We start from the raw sequence: 23,233 nt of genomic DNA on the forward strand, positions 1-23,233 counted from the left end.
GCCTTGATAATCACGATCACAGACGCAGCGCGATGATTAAAATAATCAAATAATTCCTCTCTGTTGACTAAATTTCTCGTGTAAAATTGATTAATATATTTGATCTCTGTTGCTCGAATTTTTATTTATATATCCTATATATATTTTTTTATTCGTTTCTATTCCTCATACTTTTATCTGTGTTCTTAATTTTCGGGTTATAAATTCACTTTGTAAATTATCATTTACTGATTAATTATCGCGCTCGAGGATCGGTGACCGCGATAAAAGTACAGTGTCCACGCGATGTTACTTCTGTATCAACGTAGCTTTTGTACAGATTATTATCGGCATTTTCGACTTGACGTTCGATGAGAACCACAGTGAATACAGAACTCAACAAATAAGACATTCGTATAAATAAATAAATAAATAAATAAGGTGAGCATGTTTTTTTTCGATTTTTCCTTTTCCTAACTTTCGTTCGGGACCATCGGTGAACCGTTCGAAAGGGGAGAAAAAGAACAAGAATTCTCGATGTGTTCCTTTTTTTACTCCTTTTTTTTCGATTTTTCTTCTACTATCGTTTATTTTATTTTATATTCTTTTTTTGTGATTTTGATATTGTTTAGTGCTGGCTCGTGCGGCCCAGTAAGCGATTAAAGCGATTAGTGATAGCTGGCGTAACAAGAAACGCACGTGTTCCTCGACGTTTTACTGTTGAGGAATATTTCAAAGAAGGTATGTTTATGTCGCAGCCACGATCATGGTAGCACTAAGGATAAGAACAGCATCGTGTATCAATGTACTAGTAGGTATATGAATACCACAGGTGAAAAACATGACTAGTTAAACTCTTAAACAATTATTCTTTTATCGAAGAACGATCATAAAATTCAATATGTTATCAATCAATAAAAAATCTCCAAAAATAAACTTATCATGTTTTTCCCGCGTGATCTCCATATATTCTATGATATGATAATAAAATTTATGATACGTATGTACAAACTCGAGATATCGTATCGCGCGTGTATGTACGAGTGTAAATTATAAGAAAGAAAATGAACGAGAATGAAAGGAAAATAGGGGATGCGACGTCAAAAAAGAAAAAGCAAAATCATAAATATTTTGTAAATTCGATTGGCAGACCCTAACTGCGTAGGTTCGCGTAGGCGCAGAATCTGAAACGAGATAAGAAGTAAGCTTAATTTCGAGTCTCTGAAATGAGACTAAGAAAAATCGAATGGTGGATCAAGCAGTCGTTTATTCCAGATCAATATACGATTGTCATGATCATCAAGTTGCTACAAACCTATATCGCTCGCGTTGCACTTGACATAAACATACTCTTGAGAGATCTGCTGAATGATTAAGGAATTATATAATTAAGAATAATTCGTTTTAATCCTGGAATCGAACCACGATGTCTTCAAAACAGATTGTACGATGGATCTTCATCCATCAACGTAAATCATGAAAGGATTAAATGAAGATTGAACGATAACTGTATTAGCGATAACATTAATTAATAATCGCTACAGCGTCTTCAGGTTCCAGGATTAAAACCAACGAGAGAAGATAATAAACGAAACGAGAAAGTGTTCGTCGCTACAACCTATACCGCGAGATCTAGGTAGAACACTACGAAACGTTCGGCAAGAGCGAACAGCCACATCTTCCATTCGATCGTCGACGATCGTTCGTTCGATCGATCGTTTCGCGACCAAGAAAAAAGAAGTCCTACCCCGTTCTTCCGCGAGCGTTACCGATCAAAAATGCAATGGGACGGCGGTATCGTGTCGTCGCGACGATATAACAATAGAACAATGATACGCAAGACTAATTTATGGCAGGACGATCGAAGTGTATGGCCGATCTCGGCCATTATTTGATTAGAACGCATTCTTTGATTCACGCGCACGCGGGCATCGAGATTTTCTCTGTTCGCGCGAGAAATGCATGTGGATTTCTTATTTATATATGTATATTATATATACACATAAATCCTTCCTTCTTTCTTTTTAAAAATCGACTACTAAAAATCGCCTCGTAGACTGAACAAGTCTTATGTTTCTCGAGAAGCGTGTGCGCTTTGTTGTTGAGTTTTTTGATATGATTTAAGAACGCTTATTATCAAGAATTGAGCGTGACGATGATGTTGTTCGAGTTCGCTGATTTATATTCGCAGTTCTTTTCCCTTTCGTTTTTACGAAAAGTTTAGTTACGAAAAATTTACACGTGAGTGCTTGGCTATATCATTTTGTGAAAAATATAGGAGGGTGTCTCGGGGGTTACAGATATGTTAAATGAAGGTAAGGGCGCATGATTTTTTCGATGATCGATGCCGATTTATAGGTACGCGACGAGATTTTAAAATATTTTGTTCGTGACGATGAGCGTAGGGGAGACAGATGATTACGTCGATGATGATGATACTTCGATATATCGATGACGAATCAAAATGACGATAAACATGTTTCAGGAACAAGTTTGTTCAACGAACGAAACATTCGTTTCTTTTTTACAATCTATATTTCTTCGACCGTATCTTCGTTTCTTCTTCTCTTCTAGTTTCTCTTCTTCCCTTCTTCTCCCTTTTTATCTTCCTTTTCCCTTCGATTCATCGGTTACTGTCTCTTACTCTCTGATCCAATTTCGTCCTTCATCTCCACCTCGTGCTTCCTTCTGCTCGTTCTTTAGACTTTCATGATGTACGGAAGCCCGGCCACAACTGCAACAGGCCACAACCCCCGACCCAACTCTCAGTGAGACGTAGAAAAACTGTATCCTCACGATCCTTTCTCATCGCGACATATTTTTCCCGTACAATTTCGTTTATAGATTACCTAGTTCAATTACATTCTTCATTACCGCGGTACATTTACTTTTTCTTTTTTTTTTTTCTTTTTCTTTTCATTTTTGTCTCTTTAAAGCCGACTATGTATATATACAGTTCGGCGAGTCGCGACGTGTGAACAACCCTTATTTATTCCTATTATTACGGATTCGATCAACGATTACAAGGTTCTTGGACAGACACACACAATGTATTAGGAAGCAGGAAAGGATCTGGTAGATATTTCGACGGAGCTATAATTGTAATTCTCGAATCATCTCGGTAAAATTCAAACGTATCTAATATCTCAAACAAATTTAATCAAAAAATATTTCTCAATGATCCATTTGTAAATTAAACACGTTACAGAATGAACTTCTAGAAAATCCTTCTAGGATCATCCTTTAAAAATTGATTGTAAATTATAGCTCCGTCGCGGTTGAATCGTTTTAATAGTTACGTATATTATATCCGGTGCGCGGACGCTCTAGAACGTTTACAAGATGTTCGACCGAACTTGTGTTAGAAGGCTAGAGACTCTCGCGAAACTGTTATCCCGACGATTCGAGGAATCCGAGGAGCCAGCCCACCGGCTTTCCTAGGCACGTTTCTTGGATCGTCTTGCTTGTCCAGAACTTGCGGCTCGTGATTCTCTTCATGGACCGCGCGACACACCTGTATTCCAGATACGAAGACGTTTCGTCAGCCGGCCCTTTTCTCACTCAACGTTTCTTTCCAGCCCCCGTCTTCACACAGATCGGCTGTCACTTCGTTTTTCTATCATCTAATACCCTCTACTATGTGTTTCCTACGTTGCCAATTAAATCACTGCCCACTCTCCACGTGGACACTGATTCCCTTTAGCTTCGTAGTTCACTCATAATACGAATTACGTACACAGGGTGTTCCACACAACTGGACCAATCTTGTAGCTTTGAAGAATAGAAGATAGAAAAATGTCCATGGGGTAAAATTAAATAATTTAGGGTGATGCACGACCAGAACCGTCTATTTGTAGGTACAGTAATTTACTAGCTGATAACGTTAGTAAACTGACCAGTTGCGGATTATAAACTTGTCTTTTACGATTTCGTAATTTTTTGTCCAATAAGATAATCAAATAGTTCACAATTTGTAAAATTTTTCTGCGTAGCTTCATTTGCTTCATTATCAAGCTTAGTTGTTTTATTAATAAAGTGAAAATATAAAATCCTAAGTGACTTAATATTCTTTTACAGAATTTTATTCGCGTGGTATATAAAATAATATGCAGTTCAATTAAAAACAAAAAATAGGGGTAACTTTGAAGTTCTTGAAACGCCTCTACATTCAGATTGGATATACTTCGTCTTGCATCATGAAATGTATCTCTATCTTCTACCTTACTTGGAAAACTAGCTTTGTCCAATTACGTGGAACACCCTACGTTCCTTTTCTTCCTCAAAATAATTTCTCATGGATTATCATCTTTATTAAATCAAAATCTAATCTTCCGTGAAGAACGTTGATTCGATTTGAGTCACTTTGAATCAGATTCTGGATGTGTATGGGCAATGATTTAACTCCGCGATTACCACAGCCAGTTGAGATATTTACCGCTTCCGAAGAATCCCTTCTTGGCCTTGTGGTCGCTCGATTTGCTAAGCCCCGATGACACCGTGGCAGTTTTTCTGCTGTCCTTTGCGGTGAGCTTGTTAATCGGCTTCAGGCCGGGCAGCCCCAGCTTTTCGGACCTCTCATGCACTTTGCCCTTGTCCTTGGTCACCGGGCCGACTTTTGTGACTTTGGCGACTTTTGTGCCGTGGGCGACCTTGGCAGGACAGCACTGGTAGGGCTGATAGGAGGGAATCTTGGGTTTCGCGCTTTTACCTCCCATGCCGATGTAGAAACAGCCGTCGCCTGCAGTAAGCAAATATACAACGAGTCAGATACAGAGAGATTGATTCCAGACAAAGATGTGTGGCAAAAAAAGAGAGCAAAAGTTGGTAAGAAAATTGGCTAGCCTACGGCTGATTGATTCGTCTCTTCACGAGTTAATACGGATGGGGTGGGTTGAAAAATTAAAGAAAAAAAGAAGAAGATGTGAAGAGAAAATAAAGAGAGAGAAACAAAGAGATTAGTGACTAGTGCAGAGAGAACGTGTCACTCCAACCCCAATTGCGCAGCAAAAGCCAAACGTGCATGTTTCTCACAGACGAAAATATCTCGCGGCGAGTCGACGACTCTTTTATGGCAGCCATTTTAGCGTGAACCAGCCTCCACTTAAATCTTTATCGAATTATAAAAAAGAATAAAATCCTAAATGGGAAGAGAAGATGATTTTTACATACTTTGATATGATTCTCGTATGATTTTCAAATTATTTGAATTTTAATCATATTGAGTTTATTGAATCGTATCGCCAAATACTTCTTTTTTTATAAATTTTAAATTACTCGTATAAAGTTTCTATGTTGAGTTTCCAACTAGTCTATGCATGTTTTTAATCCGATTCCTAAGTATCTACACGTGCGAATCGGAGTTTTTCTGCTTTTGAAGTTACTGAAATCCCGCGAGCAATGAAATTATTGGCATGCTTCACCGCCGATATTTATCGGTCGTGAGATATTCCGAATGAACCCCTTCCGCGTTATTTTTTATTTCCCCGCTCTTTCAAGCGGAGGCCAGTCCGAATCTCTTCGACTCGGAGCTCGCTGCAGACGACAGCTGTCAACTACAACAGGAACCATCGGCTCGCTTTGGAGAAATTTGTTGTTATTTCATTTGTTGGGTTGTAAAAGTGCGATCGAGGTCTTCTGGAGCTACGGTACCATCATTCTAACAACCAACGACAACAACTTTACTTACCTCTATAAAAAAAAAAAAAAAAGAAGAAAATGAAACATAGATAAATAAAATCTAAGTTTGATACCAACGAAGAAAGCCGTATCGATAAGTGCATGTAATCTATCTACTAATTACAAATGAATATACGAACGAAACAGTGAGTTATAGTAGTCGTACGATAAGAATTTTCAAAATGGCCATTGTGTTTGGTCACGTAGCTCCATCGACAAAAGGGATGTCACAAGGGTAGCATGCAAATGAGGGAAATTCAAGACTTCTAGACGGTGGAGAGCAGAAAATAAGAGGGAGAAGGGATTCAGACTGATATAGTTAAGGGAACGAAAGAATTAAAAAAAAATATATAAAGAAATAGAAGAATTTTAATTTCCATGCAGGTACGCCCTACGGCCTCTGGCTCGACCGTAAACGGCGAGCAGACGGCCATGTCTTCAATTAATTAAATCTTTCATTTTAGATTATTTGTTACGGCCAACTCGAATCGCTCTAGATGGTAAATATATACATGTATCTCTACGTTCTGTTTTCTGCAGGGATATCATTGTATATGGTATATTATTTGCTTTTTTATTTTGTGATTCTTTATATCGCGCAGCGCAAAGCCCGTCACACTTTGATCTCTCACGTGAAATCCTCTTCGGTCTCCACGGTTGACGTCCTACCTTTACCTTTGTCCAAGATATTCTTCAGAGCTTTGTTTAATTTTTTATTTTTCTCTTCATCTTCGTTATCATCATCTTCATCATCGTCGTCATCGTCATCGTCGTCGTCGTCGTCGTCGTCTTCGTCTTCGTCTTCATCGTCATCGTCGTCATCATCATCGTCATCATCATCATCGTCATCATCATCATCGTCATCATCACCATCACCATCATCGTCATCATCATAATCATCATCATCGTCATCATCGTCATCATTATCATCATTATCATCATCATCACCTGTGTGTTAACAGGGCCATCGATAATATTCTGCGCGGCCGGAAATGAGAGCGTGTACCTACGTTTTTTGTGATCGATACGGCCTCTCGGTCCGAGGGATTGCATGCGTTTAACGACTTAAAATGACTCACGTTATTTACGTGTGTATTATAACAACGAACACGTACGAATTTGTTATCGATATCGTTTCCGACATGGATGATCGCGACATAACGTACATTTAGTAGTAATATACTTCGTACAAACGAAGGCAACAATCTGCATGTTCGCGTGTATCATTGTGTGCATTCATGAAAGTTCCTTCGATTTTTCTTTTCTTTTCTTCTTACACTGTTTCGTCGCTAGCGATCTTTTTTTAAATTAGAGGTTAATATCGCATCAATTATCGAAAGAAAATGAAATAAAAGATCGATTTTCTCTTGGAAGTGTCTTTACATTTACGTAATTACGAAAATGCAAAGCGAATGTTATTATTCAGCTTTCGAAAGTTTCTCAGATATATATTGATCGATTAACGACAAAACAGTTCAATGGAAACGCGGTGAAAGAAAGATCTTGCATCACAAAACGGTTAGATATCGTGTGTTCGTAAGTTTTTAAAGAAAAAAGAGCTTGATCAATTCTCATTTCTTCTGAATATTACATATTATATATTATATATTATATTATATATTATAATACTGAATATTACATATTAATAGTAGCTATACGCTCTGTTCCCATCTTTTCATCGAAAAAGTTGCGCTCTCACCGAGACAGATATCTAAATTGCTGTGGAGCGTATGTGTATAAATTGCTGTATGCTGGTTACGTGATAGAGGGAGTGGTAATGGAGAATAGTGACGAATAAAATAAATAAATAAACGAGTCATAAAAACAGATACTTAAGATAATCATTAAGATAGAAAAAGAGACAGAGAGTAAAAAGTGGAGGCAAGAGAAAAAGTGGAAGTTCGCATTGTACGGGTGTGGCTTTTAAATGCATTGTGAACGGGTCAGTTGGTCAGAGCGATCTTGCGCGCGCGTTAGAAGCTATATCATGAATCGACATTTTTAAAAAATCTTTTTCACCGAGCTTTGTGAGATCTTTCTTTTTTCGTTCTTGTTCTTCTCAAAACCGAGCAATCAATTTTTGTTTCATTGTCCATACACCGCCGATCCTCTTCCAATCTTTTAAGCCCTTATCGCTTAAAGAACAACTCATCAATTATATTTAATTAAACCTCAAATATCTCTATATAATAATTATTAGTTCGTACGTAACGACTAATAATTTTTAATTTCTTATCAATAAATAATTCCTATTTTCCTTTGATCGAAATAATATCGATCGGTTTAAAAGAAAAAAATCGAAAAAACCATACACTTTAAGCACTTTAAGCGTTATTATTACACGTAGAAAGAAACTGCAAACGTAAATTATCATAGTTGTTCTTTCTGAACACGCGGTTATGGGGATTGTGATTGTGGCAGAGTGATCGGGGTGATCACCACGGCGCGAGTATTGTACTCGTAGCCCGGTGGTATGGTCACGACCGAGATTAACGTCACAAAGAACAGTACACCAGTAATAATAATCATCATCCTAGAAATCTCCTTACTTTTCTGTTCGATTAGCCATTCCAGAACTCTCTCCTCGTTCTTAAGATTACCTACAAAAGGCACACACGCATATCAGGATCAGCTCAGTCACTTGGTGTACCGAGATTTCATTTGTTCGGTTGCAGGGGGTTAAAATAGTTTCGAAGGGGTCGCCAGGTTTTTGGTCGCGGGGTACCTTGTGGGATGGATAGAGTCAGTTGTTCTTCCTTTTACTTTTCGTAATTTAACGTGATCTTTATCGAAAGTGTATGTTTTGTATCATTGCAAATATTACTTTGAAAGTTGCTTGAGTACCAAAAAAATTCATTATTATTTTCTCCATTTTTAATTTTATTTCCAAGTGATGATAACGAATATTCTAATTTAATTAATAATTAAGGATAACTATTTGAGGGAAAAGATGTAGAAATTTTAGAAAATATCATTATACTATTTATCTTTTTCTGATATTCAAGCGTTTGGTAATTTGTTTCAAATGAAAACAATATTTACTGTGCGATGAATCAATTTCCTTAGAATTGATTTACCGGGTTTTCACGATCTAGTTTCTCAACCTTAGCCACGAATAAAATCTGAAACTGACTTTTCATCATATGATCCAATTACAATTGATTGAAATTTTTCTGAGAGTTCAATGAAAGAACAACAATGCAGATCAAAGAGGAATATCTACGAGGAATGTAAAGCATTCGTGTCTTTGTTTCAACGATATTAACAAACAAAAAGAAATATAAAAAATAACCACTAAAGAGAACAAAAAAAAAAAAAAGAAAAAACAAAGACGATCGAACTGAGGGAGTGCGGGTCTTAATCGCGATTGAACAAGCCAAGGATTAAGCAATCGAGACTTACCGTCGTACATGATGGGCACCCCAGTTTCGTAATAAACGAGCGCCGGAAACGAGAAGACGCCAATTTCGGCAGCTAATTTCGCGTCGTTCGACTTAACAAATTGTATACCATGCTTGTCAGTGTCATCATCGATGGTCTCTAGTTCTGCGAGTATTTCCGGGCACATTTCGCATTTATCATCGTCTGTTTAAAAGAAATATCTTATTTTCTAAAAGATACTTTACTTTAGGAAATGTAACTTCTTAGATTACTGTTATCTACAATCTGTTAATTTTATTTAATTAACCATCAACTAGTATTGTTGGGCCATAACAATTTGAATTATAATTCTTAATTTTAGAATGTTATGAATTATAGTTTTATTTGGCCTTCTATATTTTATAATATATAGCTATAAATGCTGTTATTAACAAATATGAAAATTTATTCACGTTATTAATAAATCTGAGTATAAAACATAGAACATTAAATAAAACTAAATATGAATTATTTTAGTAAATAAAAAGTATGAAATGAAAATAAATAATCCTAATGAAAGTAAGGTGTTCTAACTTGACGATATCAGTTGTGATTTAAAAAATTTATAGAGAAAGATCTGTTGAAAATGTATAGAATATAAAAGTATTCATTATAACAGACTTACAAAAGAATACAGCGAGATGTTCAACGTCGTTGATTAGCACCTGTAGCGTCTTCCGATCGACGTTCTCGATCACATCCGGTGCCTGACTTCGAAGTTCCAATATCCAGTCTAAAATCGCTTCTTCGTGCATCATATCACCTGAATAAACCTGACGGAATTTGTGTCTGTAGAACGCCAATGCTGGTAGACCAGGAAGATCGTATTCCTTTTCAATTCCTTCGTCTGAGATCTTTACAAAGTCGATGTCCTTCTCTTCGCACTCGTCGTCGATATTCTCGAGCTCTTGGAGGATCTTCTGACTCTTCTTGTCTCCTTCCTTATCTGCAATGGAAAACATTAGTGTAGACAAGATATTTTTTATTTTGGTCGTTCAGAAGCTATATTAGTTAACTCCATAAATTAAAGAATAGAGAAAACTGATCTAAATATTTTTAAACATTTATCTTGAATTATTTATTAAGTATTTCCGTGATTATTTGCGCCATCTGATTACGATCAATGAAGATATAAAAATTAATTTCTAATCACAGTAATAATCACATGCCTAAGTAAAAAATTTGACATAAAAAGTGGAATCGTTCAATTTGAATTCGGAGAAATTATTTAATAATTTTCTGGTTTACCGATTGCTAAATATAATATTAAATATTATATTTATTAATTCTCAAACAGTAATAATACTAACAAAAGAAAACAACGATATAATCATTCTCCTCAAGAATATTCTCCAACATCTTGGCATTCACTTCTTCAATCTTCCCTGGGATTTCAAGAGTATCTTCATCGGTGATCCACGAAAGAACCTCGTCCTCATCCTCGATATCGCCCTTATAGATCAAAGGCTCCTTGTTCCTGAAAAAAGCCAGTGTAGGGAAATGCTTGATTCCTTGTTTCTTCGCGAATCCTGTGTCTTCTGTAGTGACGAAGATGATTCCAGTTTCGTCCAACTCGTCGTCGATATTTTCGAGCTCTTTGAGGATTTTCTCACACTCGTCACCATCCTCGCAATCCCCACCTAATAAATGAAAGAATTTTTATTATTAGACAGGTTGCACAGGTAGTTTAGATACCAAAATAAAATTTAAAAATAAAGATACATATATTGAAAATAATTCATAACATGCGAATTTACCATTCTTTTTATTCACTTCACATTTTCTTTTATTCTATTTGTAATATAATGAGAAGAAATTCTATACGATACTTGATAATTTTCGAAACAAAGATAAGATGTTCGTGACAACTCGAGACAAACTCGAGGAAATTTATACTTTTTCGTAACAAAGTCGAAGAAATATATTTAAGACCTATATTATGGAAATTATATATATTTAACCTACTTATATTCAACTTATACTTCATTTAAAACTTAAACTGTGTTTTCGTGACAAACATAAACTAACGAAGTGAAGGAGTATACTTACTAAAGAATGCGACGACGTATTCGTGTTCTTCGATCAAATCGACCAGTATTTCATCAGTGACTTCCTCGATGGTAGCAGTGTTCTTTTGTTCGATCAGCCATTCAAGAACTTCGTCCTCGTTCAATAAATCTCCTTCGTAGAGAGCCGGGATCTTGTTCTCGAAGTAGACCAGAGTCGGAAGGTGATCGATACCGTACTCCTTCGCCTCAGCATCGTTGTCCATACGAATGATCACGATTCCTTCCTTCTCCAACTCGTCGTCGATGTTCTCCAACTCGTTCAGGATACGTATGTCCTGCTTGTCGTCTTTATCGTCTACGGAAAGGAATCAATTCGTGTCTCGTTTTCGCTCGCGATCGGCCAACAGCACCTACCTAACCGGTAACAGTGGAAGAATGTTAAAAGGAGGTAGAAAGACGAATCGATCGCTTACAAAACAGGACTGCCAAGTACGGCGAGGTCTCAATCAGCTTCTCCATCATCTCGTCGGTCACCTCCGGTATCTCCGAGTGCTTCTTCTGATGTAGTAGCCATCCGAGCAGCTGATCCTCGTTCATCAGATCGCCTGCAAAATTCAAATACCATTTATTGCAATTTTTTTTTAGTCTTTATCTAATCTAGAGTATGAGAATGCCTATGATTATAAATGAGAGTGCTTCGAGGAGCTTCGTATGTGTAATTTTTATTTCATCTGACATGTTATATATTATACAGTGCCTTTTTTACGAGGGATATAATTTTTATTTGAAAGAGGCGCTAGGTTTTTAAGTTTATTTTTATTCCTTTCTTTGAAACTTCACGAAGCTTCTATCTTTCTTCTTATTCGCTTTCTCGAATCTCTCAAAGATGATAAGGAATCTTTTACTATACAAAGCTGCGAGAATCTTTACAAAGGACGCGATAACTTTTACTTCAACTCGTATAAAATTTAGAAAATTTTAGGAAACGTATAAAAACTTTCAAATTACCTTCGTACACGTGTGGTATTCTTTTCTCAAAGAATACCAGTGTAGGCAGAGATTCGATGCCGTATTCCTTAGCTTCGTCCAGATCAGAAATTTTCACGAACGCTATGTTGTGCTGATCGCAGTCGTCATCGATGTTCTCCAATTCACCAAGGATTTTCTGGCTCTTCTTCTGATCCTTGTCATCTGTTAAAGGAATAACGCGATAAATTCAATGCATAAAATGATATTTTATATGAATATCTATTTTATATAATACGCGTAAATAAATATTCAAATAAAAAAGAAATTAATCACTGACAAAAGAGGACGGCTACGTGAGGCATCTTCTCGATGATCATATCGAGCACTTCATCTGTGATGTCTTCGATCTGATCGGTTTTTTGTTGATTCTCCAACCACTTTAGAACCTTCTCTTCATCCTCTAGATTTCCCTCGTACAACGTTGGTATTCCCTTTTCGAAGTACAGCAGGCTGGGAATTTTTTCGATACCGTACTCCTTTGCTTCCTCTAGGTTGTCGATCTTCACGAAGATCACCCCAATCTGATCACACTCGTCGTCGATGTTCTCCAGTTCATTGAGAATCTTCTGGGATTTCCGGTCGTTGTTGTCGTCTAAGGATAATTTGCAATTTGTAAAACGCCGTTGTTCGATTTATTATAGAGAAAATGAATTTTATAAATTAGTTAATCTTATTTTAATTCTATCGTAAACAAAATTGATCTTCAAGAAAAAGGTACGCAAGAGTATTATTAAGTTCTGTTATGAAATAATTAATTTTTAATCAATTAAAAAGTTATTCTAGATATTTAAATCATTTTTTACAATTTAACTCTGCTATAGTCCTAGAATTTTTGTTTTCTCAATTTCACATTTGCTTTAACAAATGAAACTTATGATTTCAACCGAGTCTGTAATAACTTACTATAGTGGTGCATGCAATTGTGAATAATTAATTAAAAAGAAAGACCTGCAATGCTTTGAGAGGCATTTTAATATAAAACATCTAAACTGTAAAAAAGTTGAAAATTTGAAAATTTAAAAAGTACAATTGAATAAGAAAATTAATTCGAGACATGTAGCAGAATTAATCAATAGATTCTGTGCGAATGAAAAATCTTACAGAACAGCACGGCAAGGGTTTTTCCATCCTTGATCAGACGATCCAACATTTCGTCGGTGACATCCTCGATCTCGTCCTTCTCCAATTGCGACAGCAACCATTCCAGAATTTCATCTTCATTCTCGACATCCCCTACGATCATTCAATTTCATTTCATTTCATTTCTAATCATACATCCAGCTCTTCTCTTTTGTTCTCGTCGGTTTGCCCAATTGCTCCACCCACCTACCCACCATCGTAAAGATTCGGGATTTGCTTCTCGAAATACACGATCGCTGGAAGAGAATCGATGCCAAAATCCTTCGCAGCCTTGTCGTCGTCAATTTTCACGAACTGGATCCCGTGCTTATCGCAATCGTCGTCGATCTTCTCCAACTCGTTCAGCACCTGCATCGAATCTTCGTCACCGTGGTCGTCTAAAAGATTTACAGGATAACAGATAGTATCGGTGCAATAAAAAGAAACGATTACTAGATAACAGATCTTTATGCATTTGTGAGAAATTCGAAGATACAACGCATACAATAATACACAGAATGCACATATGAACATACGTGTAAGATTGTACAAATGTATAAAAGGCGTAAGCATGTAAAAATATATAAAATATCTATATCTGAATTAAAAGTACATATGCGTCTGTAATATTTAATAGGTGAAATAAATCTTTGCTGAAATTTAATTTCTTTAGTTGCGTTTACAATAATATGAATTTGCATAAATAGTTGTAGTTTAGAACTGATATTACTGTAGATTATTATAGCATGGAGCATAAAAGACGAATAAAAAGTTACATACAGAATAAAACGACTAGGTTATCGATATTTCCGATCAAGGTTTGCAGAGTCTTCGCAGTTACATCCTCGATTACGTCCTCTTCGTCTCCTGTGCTTTTGTTCGCCACCAGCCACTCCAACACGTCTTCCTCTTTGCTAAGTTCGTCTGTACAAATTTTTGATTAATATCATGGCAAGTAAATTATCGAGATTTATTTTTTTCAGTTACATATATGATAGCATCGACCGTCCTAATATTAGTAAAGTTATATTAATATATTCTTTGTATTATACATGAAAATGTAATTAAAAAGAATTTTCCAACTCAATCAAATCTAACTTGATCTAGAAATTCTGATATGCAAATTATTTTAATAATTTCAGTATCGTATTATTCAAGGTAAGAAAATGATTAAAATACGTTTTTTCAATCGTTTAGAAATTCAAACGTTTCATAAATATTTTTAATTTACTTTTGCTTGTTTTAAAATCGTCAATGCTTACGCTCGTAAATTATAGGAATCTGGTGCCTGTAGTAGACCAGAACCGGAAGAGGACCTAAATTATACTCGTCGGCGAGCTGTTCGTCCGCGATCTTCACGAAACCGATCCCCAACTGATCGGCCTCGTCGTCGATATTCTCCAGCTCTTGAAGGGCCTTGAGACACTTTTTGCAGTCAGGCTTGTCTGTCCCATTTGAAATAAAGGACAATGTTATTCAGGTTTCGTGGTTCTTCCAGCTATTACATATGGAAGATAGAGTCGGGTAGTTTCTGGGTCAAATCGGGTTAAATCAGGTTTCCTCTTACATTTCCTTCTTTCGAATTTAATAGAAACTTGAAAAAAGTCAAACGATAATTTATATTTTGTAATTCTTAAGAATAAAAATTATTCTATGTCATGTACTTTTCCATAACGCAAGGATTTTGTGGGGGAATTAGTATACAAGATTTCTCTTAGTCATCATACGCATTCCTTCTATTCTAAGGGGGCAGGAGGGATGCAAAATGATACACATTCTAACATCCAAATCGTGACCATTTTTAAGTGCACAAATTAGTAAACTGAACATATATTTCATTTGATTTTTAATCTAGGAAGTATAGTTCTTCGAATTTAAGAAATATATCTACATTCTTCATCACGTTATCGTCTTTACTCGTGCTTCTTTGTCACCATTTTTCCTCTAGGCTTTCAATTCTTCTTATTAAAGTGAATAGATAGTCAAATAACCGCTGAAAGTAATGCAGTTGTTCTTCGGTGTTACTTGAAAGTTGGTTAAGTATGTGTATTGGAGGAATGAAAACGTATATGGGAACATATAGTCAAGCTTTAGTGACGAACCAATACGTTTAAGAAGAATACAAAGTGTTTACTTCATAACACAGAATACGCTTTATTATTATATTTATTACACAAAAATCTTGACTCTTAAGAGCCTTAAGAGGAAAAAATGAATTTCACTGTAGGGATATCACACTTACCTACAGTGAAAAGAATAATCTCTTAGATAAATTTAGCACAATATTCTGCATTATATTGTATTAAATCATTCTACCATCATTCATCGGTGGGAAGTATCGATATTTATACGAATGTTTGAAACTTAATTTCAAATGAATTGATGTTGAATCGTCAATCATTAAGAATCAAAGAAGATATTTCTTTTCTTCTCAAACGTTTTAATTGATTCATCACGGTGTGTGTACAAGCATTCGAAAAGAAAGCTGTGCGCCATCCATAGCAGTGATTTCATTGAAATGTGTACTTACTAGAACCGGCGCCAGCACATCGTTGAGTGTCCGGACCTATCGATATCAACACACACAAGAACGTTTCACATATATGTATTATTTACAAGTATGTTGTAAGTGATCGGATCGCAAAGTGGAACGAATTGTCGGAAAGCCTCATCGAAGCATAAAAGTACAAAGTTAGTTTTCTTTTGCGTCCCATCCTCTACGATTCTTGCATTTGAAATCCAATTAATCCATCCATCTTTGCGATGCGTTTAATTATACCACAATGGACAAAGTTTTACAGACGAATAGGAGAAAGACGAATACTGACAAAGGATCGGTAGTAGTCGGTAGTATAAAAGGACAATTTTCGCTGCGCTCTTTCCAACGAAGAAAAATTTTCTTTGAACGAATAAAAGATCGTAATTGTACATTTTTTCAATGTTTCAAGGGAAAAAGAGATTGTTATTCGACACGTAAGATATTTTTCTTCGGAATACAATAAAAGAGGAACGTTCACACAATGCACTCTTCAAGGAAAATTTTAATGGCGATGTTCTGCAGAATTTTCAGAAAACAAAACCATTACTCGGTACGTGAAATTTTTTCGATGAAATAAACAGAGAACAGCTACAAAGTTCTTCTGAACAAATAACAATTTTACAATGTTTCGGAATGATTATGCGATACGTGAAATATTTTTCTTTGTTGAAAAAAAGGAGAAACAAAGGAAGAACATTCGTAGCGCTCTTTTGGGCGAAGAAACATTTTTATCGCGCATTTGTACAACGTTCCAAGAAAACGTAAAAATATTTATATAGAGAGGAATTTGTATAGTTTTTTTTACTAAACTTCGAAGAAAGATTCGTTATACGAAATGTAAAAAATTCTTCTTCGTATTAAAAGCTAAAGAGAGTGTTAAGGCGGGAGAGGAAATGTACGGTGGTCCGCAACATCGTGATGAGGTAAAAAACGTATCTACAGAGTAACGCTATAATGATATTTCATTATCACGAAACGGTGTCATTGCATTGAAAAAAAATCTCGCTCCTCGTTAATATCAGTGAAAATAAAACCAAAGAAATCGGCTTGAGACGTAACATGTTAATGCGACCGAGCTTCTCAGCTGCTTGGACACTGATGAAAGCTCTGTTAATCGTAATCATACACTGACAGAGCGTCTGCGCAGACGTATTAGTCAGACAATAAAATAATAATAAGAAAAAATATTGCATATTATGTACACGAGTTGTTTATATCGATATACACATATTTACATATATATTTGAGCACGTAATTCGATAATGAATTATTTACATGGCTGAAATCAAAATATTTCCGGTGATATTTTTATTATTTTTGTACAGAAGAGTGTGTTTATGCAGACTGAAAAAATATATTTGGTTCGTTTTACCTTCGAGATGATTTTATGATTCCTCTACATTCTTCCTGATGAAAGGGAAATACATGTAAACTTGCTTTCAAGGGAGACAGAAAGAGAGAGAGAGAGATGATTTTTTTGACACAAGATCATGTTGGAGTTACGAGGGAAAGAGAACTCACAGAATAGGACAGCTACGAAGTCCGTTTCCTCGACGATCTTCTCTAAGATCATTGCGTTCACTTCCTCGATACGATCGGGTAGATCCATCGCCTCTAGGCTCGTTAAGAAATCTAACACATTTTCTTCGTCCATCAAGTCACCTGAAAAAGTGAAACGGATGACGAAGGAAATTTGTGTAAACTTATAATGTAGAAAATTTATTTTGTATTCTCTGCAATCGTCAATGATCTACATAGGATGTATACCTTCTTTTAAGAGAGAAAATTTATTTTTGGTTCCAACCATTTTTAGTTGTCAGCAATCTTCACTTACTAAGATCTCTAACATAGAAGAATTATTTCTTTTATCGCTTCCAAATTACTTTCAAACATTTAAATAGCAAAATGAAATCTCTACTACAGAAAAATTCTCTTTTATCACTTTCAATTATTAAGATTCTAAATGGAAGACTCTCCGGTGCAAAAAGTTCATCTCTGTAGAGGTTTCGCATCATTAAAGACTCTAAATAAAAAGCTTACAATTAGATCTAGAAAATTATTTTTCCATCTCGGATAGTTTCGAATCGTAAATAGAATTCTATGCGATAATATTTCAAAAGGACAGGTTTAAATAACGTGATTGATTTATTGCAAAATCAGTTCCACAGCTATACATTTCATTCGCAAAACAAAAGAGTTACTTAAGACGTCCGTTGCACAAATCAATTGACACTGTACCAATTCTACGCGGCTTCTACGCGTAGAATAAATCGGTTCATAACATGTATCTTCGATCGTGACTTCCTGTCGCTTCTATTTACCATCTGGTAACGTCGAAAATAGTATCTGTTGCATTAGCCACAATGGAAATAGATGCAACTTGTCGTTACATCATCGAAGGTAAAATCAAGTCGAAACGGTTCCGGGTGAAAGCTAATTCTATCGAGGTCCTCTTTTTTCCCCAATCTTGTTTTATTTCGAAGAGGATGGCCGAGTTATATTTCGCGCATCTACTTAACAAATCTACAAGGTTTCGTTGCCAAATGCGGGTTTTGTTGATCACAATGTAGCACGATTGATGATCGCACCTGTCCTTTGGTCCGCTTTCGCGTTTCTTGTTCAACCGCGTTCAATTTCCGAGCTTCTTCCTCCGATTTCATTAATGTGACCCGCTTCATTCTCATCTCTGACGAATATCGTCCTTCGTCGAATAATTTAGTTTCGGTCTTTTTCATCGATCGGATGTCTCGTGTAGTCGCAGAATATTGAGTTTCAAGCAGATAGTTGTTCGATTTTCAAGTTCCTTCCTGACCTCGGATGAATATCGTCTTTTCTAGACTTATTCGTATTATTTCTAGTCGATGAGAATTTTGTTACTTTTTTACATTTGTGTTTGTAGTGATTCGTAAGAATGTATGATCATGTGTGTGAAAAATGTGTTTGGCTAATCGAACGTATTATACAAATGTATCAACGAGTATCAACGCTGTTATAGAATAGAGAATATCGTCCAGTGAAGAACATAATATTATTGTATAGAAGAAAAAATTACATAAACTAAAGTATATTATACTGCACAAAATAAAATGTTTTAAACTTTCGTAATAAACTCGATGCAAGTAATTATAGAAAGTTACAGTTCGGCCTATCTACTGTAACATAGTAGAACAACAGCTATTTATTTCCATCCTAAATGTACCGAGTGCTTGAAGACTTATAGATTACAGCATACATATAGAATTATAACAACAACTCACTGAGTGTATAATATATGCATTGCACAATGTATAACTCATAACGCACGACATTACAAGAAATATACAAAAGTGTTAAAAAAAAATTTCGCTGAAAGTCTCTAATAAAAATCATCAACATCATCCCCGGCAACTAAACTCTTTAATTACCATAAAAATTAATATAAGACCCTACAAGCCGCGTATCCTTGAAAAATCTATTTTACATCAAAGATATAACGTTCGTATCATTCCCTAATATTTCCAGAATTATCCTGTGCGACAAAATTTCCTGATACAATTATGATCGTGTCGTTGGAACCGATTTCTCGCTTCTATTCGATCCGAATCCTTAGCAATGTCTCCAGAAGAGAATCATATCCTGAGACAAATTTTAACACAATTGTCCAATTTGTAATGACGTTTGAACCGATTTCGAGATAGCGAGCGGCTCAATGAAACGGCGAGTCACAGTACGCGCTGACGTTGTAATCGGGTTGGTTACGTAACACGCGCATTCCTTCTTGTATCCTATTAATTTCTCTTAGCCGGCTGTTCTCGTGTCACCGGCCAGCCGGAATCGCGTTCCCAGCCTGCGATCTCCGCGAACCAACATCAGCGGATTTCGCATCGTGTAGGGGGTGGTTATGTCGAACAAAAGTCGAGCACACGGCCGTCGCCGTTCTACAAAGGCTAACCTCACCAAATACCAACGCGTGGGATCAGTGCCAGATCACGAAGGTGGTCTGACCAGTGCAACGTTTCGCTACTCGACTTCGCGAAAATCTGATTCATTGCGAACTTAATGCAACTGCGATCGTTATTTCTTGGTTCCTATTTCTAGTTTATTGTTACAGAATTCTGATATTATTGCAGAGCTGTGATTGTGGAAATGTGGAAATATAGTTCGCATAGAATTTGTATATTATACATGGCATTTTAGTATTATAAATTTTACACTTAAGAGGTTACTATAGTATTTAATGTATTTTAATATTATAGCATGAGGAATTGTTGTCTAGAACTGGTAGAAATTTAGATCAAAAGAGCAAGAGGCTAAAAATAGTAGAATGAGCGCTTTCTGCTTTTCTTAATATTTTTGTAATACTTTTCATATGAATTCTTTTGGAAGTAACATTATATTAGTAATTCTTTGTATTTATTGGAATATTATTATAATAACAATAAAGAATTATGAGCTAGAATTGGTAGAAATCTAAATTTAAAGCGAAGAAAGAGTAGGCAGTAAAATAGGACGTCGACGTCTGACTATAGCAGGTTTGTTCTACTGGAACCACACAGAATGTTAAAATCGCGAAAATTCGAGAACCCCGACGATTGTTCTGCGGATTCTGGGTCAAGTACTATACTGCGGCGAGTCTCGAACCTTGTTTCTCATACCTGGCAAGGTTACCGAGATCGCGGCCGGATTCCAATAAAAGTTTGGCGAACTTTCAGCCATTAGGAATCATTACTATCCGCTTTTGTTCGTCGTACGCGTGAACATCTTGTAAAAGGAGCTTCCGTTTTTTATTTTCTTTTACTTTTTCTTAAATAATTTAATGTTTTATGTGGAAAACGTATAAATTGTTGATTAAAGATCTAACCTTCATAGATGATCGGTTCTCTCTCGCGGAAATATGTGAGGGCTGGGAAGTTTTTGATGCCATACTGCTTGGCCAGTCGTTTATCGTTGATCTTGACGAAGTCTACCCCGAAGTGGTCGGTGTCGTCGTCGATCTTCTCCAGCTCGGCCAGCACCTTGTCGCATGTTAAGCAACTTCTCGCATCTGAAAGACAATTGTATCTACTTATTCTTAATTCGACTGGTATTTTGAAGGCTACACTCGAAGATCCTTCGTTTATCCTAAAACTTAATATTTATTTTCAGATATACAATTAAGATATGGGTCGTTGAATGGAAAGTTGAGACATTAGACTTGCAATTTGAAGATCGTTCGGAGGTTCAATATTTACATTGAATAATGTACTTTTTATCATATTTATTTAAAAACACCTGTATCGTATCTTCCTATAAATGAAGGGTCATCGAAACCTTTATTAGACAGTTCAGAGGTCACCCGAATGGTTAGATTTCCAATTTGCAAAGTACGAACTTCTTTCATAGTAAGATACATTTAAACATCTCAAATAGCATTGAAGTCGTCCGATTCACCACCTGCAAAGAAATTAGCTTGGCGAAACGTGTACCATTTTACTCTCCTCGAAGCAACATCGACAGTCGGAATAATTTCACCAAAAAATCGTCTCGACAATGTTCGAATGGCGTCAGAAGTAGGTTGGCAGGAGGCAGGTGTTCGGAAGGTTAACGATCATTTCCCTGTGGACGGTACGAGTCCCTGGGTAATGGCCTTGTGTTACAGAAGAAGGAAAATTAATCCTTCGCGCGCGAGTTTTATGCTTATCGCCGTGCGTTGGCTTGCCAGTTCCAAGCGTTCTTGGCCGGCTCTGATTCGTTCTGCTCGTCGTCGCAGCGACCAACTTACGCGAGTGTTGGGTTACAATCATTGGATATGGACACCAAGGTATCCCATCGCATGGTTTCTCCATCCATTCTCACCGATCTTGACGCTTAAGGAGATCAAGATCTCGATTTAAACTCGTCCAGACAAAAAGGATCACGAGAAACATGAAAGACGGAAGCGAACGAACAGGTGGACGTCGCCATTTTTGGCGACTACGTCCTCAGAATAGAGCCACAAAGGTGAGGTGTGAGAGGTGGATTCGACTCTCTTCTTCATTCTTTCTCTTTCTCTGCTCTGGCTGCTTCTTCTCACGCGGCTTGAATACGCTACTGTGTTCTCGTGTTCGATTCTATTTTTGCGGTGGCTAGCAGGGCTTATCTAAAGCAACGGCAGCAACAAAGTTACCTTTGTCTTTCTCGGTCGATTCACCCTCGTTTGTCTGCTTCTATTTATTTTCGTTTGTTTTATTTACTTTTGTCCTTTTACGTTTCCTTCTCGTTGGGACGTTAGATCCATGTCGTTAAGATGAGCAGATTTAAAGGTTGGTTGCAGACACCCCCGCGTGCGAGGCTGGCAGAATGCAGTCTTAGAGAGAGATAGAGAGAGAGAGAGAGAAAGAAAGAGCAGCCGAGACGTTGAAGTACATGTGCCAATTAAATTGGACTTATTCCACTCGCTTCGCCTCTGCATTGGTGGAAAGTTGGGAGAAATTGTGCGGTAATAGTTACGACGATGGTTACATGAGAGAATTTCTTGCTGCTTAGTCAGCGTATTAAATTTGTTGAAATAAATGTTGAATAGAAATAAATTGAATTGCTTAGAACTTTTTACATGCAATCTGAAACTTTTAAAGATTAACTCGTCGTATTAAATTCTTATTTGATTTTTGTATTAATTAAATAATCGTGAATGCGAAAGAAGAGGTCAATAATGGTTATAGTGAATTAAGTTTTGCCTTTGGATAAATCGTTTGGTTGGATTATAATGCAGATTTACGATAATCCTCGCAGATTCGTCGAATACGAAAGCTATCTCGAACTGATCTTCCCGGTGAAGCAGACACTTGCAAACAAATATAAATAGAGCGACACAAAACAATTCTATTTTTATTTCCTATCGTGTCCACCCACTCGTCCCACTCTTAAACGGATCGTCGAATCGAGAACGAAAAATAAGCGATATGCTAGAATTCGATTTCACGTTCACCGTATCGATGATCGCGGTTCGCTCATCGTGAATCATCGGTACTACTGGCCTGGAAATTCTAGCATATTTTCCTCTATCTAATTTCTTCTACGACAAAGACAATCAATCATAGATTAATATTCGATTATTTCATTTATCTATTCAACGCAATTTTTATGTAATTTATATTTATGTAATTAATATTAAATGTAATTGGAAAGATACGGTCGTAAATTCCATATATCAGATATTATCTAATCTCTTTTTTATTGCATTATTCAGCACTTTTGGACATTTTCTGATTAATACTCAGTTGCCTATTCTCTTCCCAATTCTAATTCTCTGTAATTCTTCAACTTCCAATCTTCCGTGGTTTCTCGAAATTCTAAATTATCAGATTTCTATAACGTAAGTTTTTATTATTCCCGCAAATGCAATTGTTGTTCGCCCCAATTTTCTATTAATCCCTTGCCACTTTCTGACTCTGAATTTTCTACCATACTCGTGCCGCCCCCATACGACACTCATCCCCTTTTCTACTCCAGATTTCCTTCTCAC

At 36.4% G+C, this 23,233-nt stretch overlaps 2 protein-coding genes across 8 annotated transcripts in view; one reads left to right on the top strand and one right to left on the bottom strand.

Annotated features, from left to right (window-relative positions):
- Hlk (hulk) overlaps positions 1-23,233 on the bottom strand; it is a 44,379-nt gene that overhangs the window by 8,487 nt on the left and 12,659 nt on the right. For all 3 annotated transcript variants that reach the window (XM_072008549.1, XM_072008550.1, XM_072008551.1), the window contains exons 2-15: positions 20,612-20,794; positions 17,293-17,433; positions 15,763-15,798; positions 14,495-14,677; positions 14,013-14,156; positions 13,448-13,630; positions 13,215-13,346; positions 12,391-12,705; positions 12,093-12,275; positions 11,558-11,689; positions 11,125-11,439; positions 10,386-10,715; positions 9,701-10,021; positions 9,058-9,240 (exon numbers count right to left, since the gene is read on the bottom strand). In XM_072008549.1, the coding sequence (XP_071864650.1) occupies positions 9,058-9,240; positions 9,701-10,021; positions 10,386-10,715; positions 11,125-11,439; positions 11,558-11,689; positions 12,093-12,275; positions 12,391-12,705; positions 13,215-13,346; positions 13,448-13,630; positions 14,013-14,156; positions 14,495-14,677; positions 15,763-15,798; positions 17,293-17,433; positions 20,612-20,794 (2,781 nt within the window). The remainder of the gene's footprint in view (positions 1-9,057; positions 9,241-9,700; positions 10,022-10,385; positions 10,716-11,124; positions 11,440-11,557; positions 11,690-12,092; positions 12,276-12,390; positions 12,706-13,214; positions 13,347-13,447; positions 13,631-14,012; positions 14,157-14,494; positions 14,678-15,762; positions 15,799-17,292; positions 17,434-20,611; positions 20,795-23,233) is intronic.
- The window catches only part of LOC139989887 (uncharacterized), a 35,031-nt gene that overhangs the window by 407 nt on the left and 11,391 nt on the right, over positions 1-23,233 (top strand). The gene's annotated exons all lie outside the window — the stretch shown is intronic.

This window comes from Bombus fervidus, chromosome 8 (genome assembly GCF_041682495.2).
Source record: "Bombus fervidus isolate BK054 chromosome 8, iyBomFerv1, whole genome shotgun sequence".
NCBI lineage: Eukaryota > Metazoa > Arthropoda > Insecta > Hymenoptera > Apidae > Bombus > Bombus fervidus.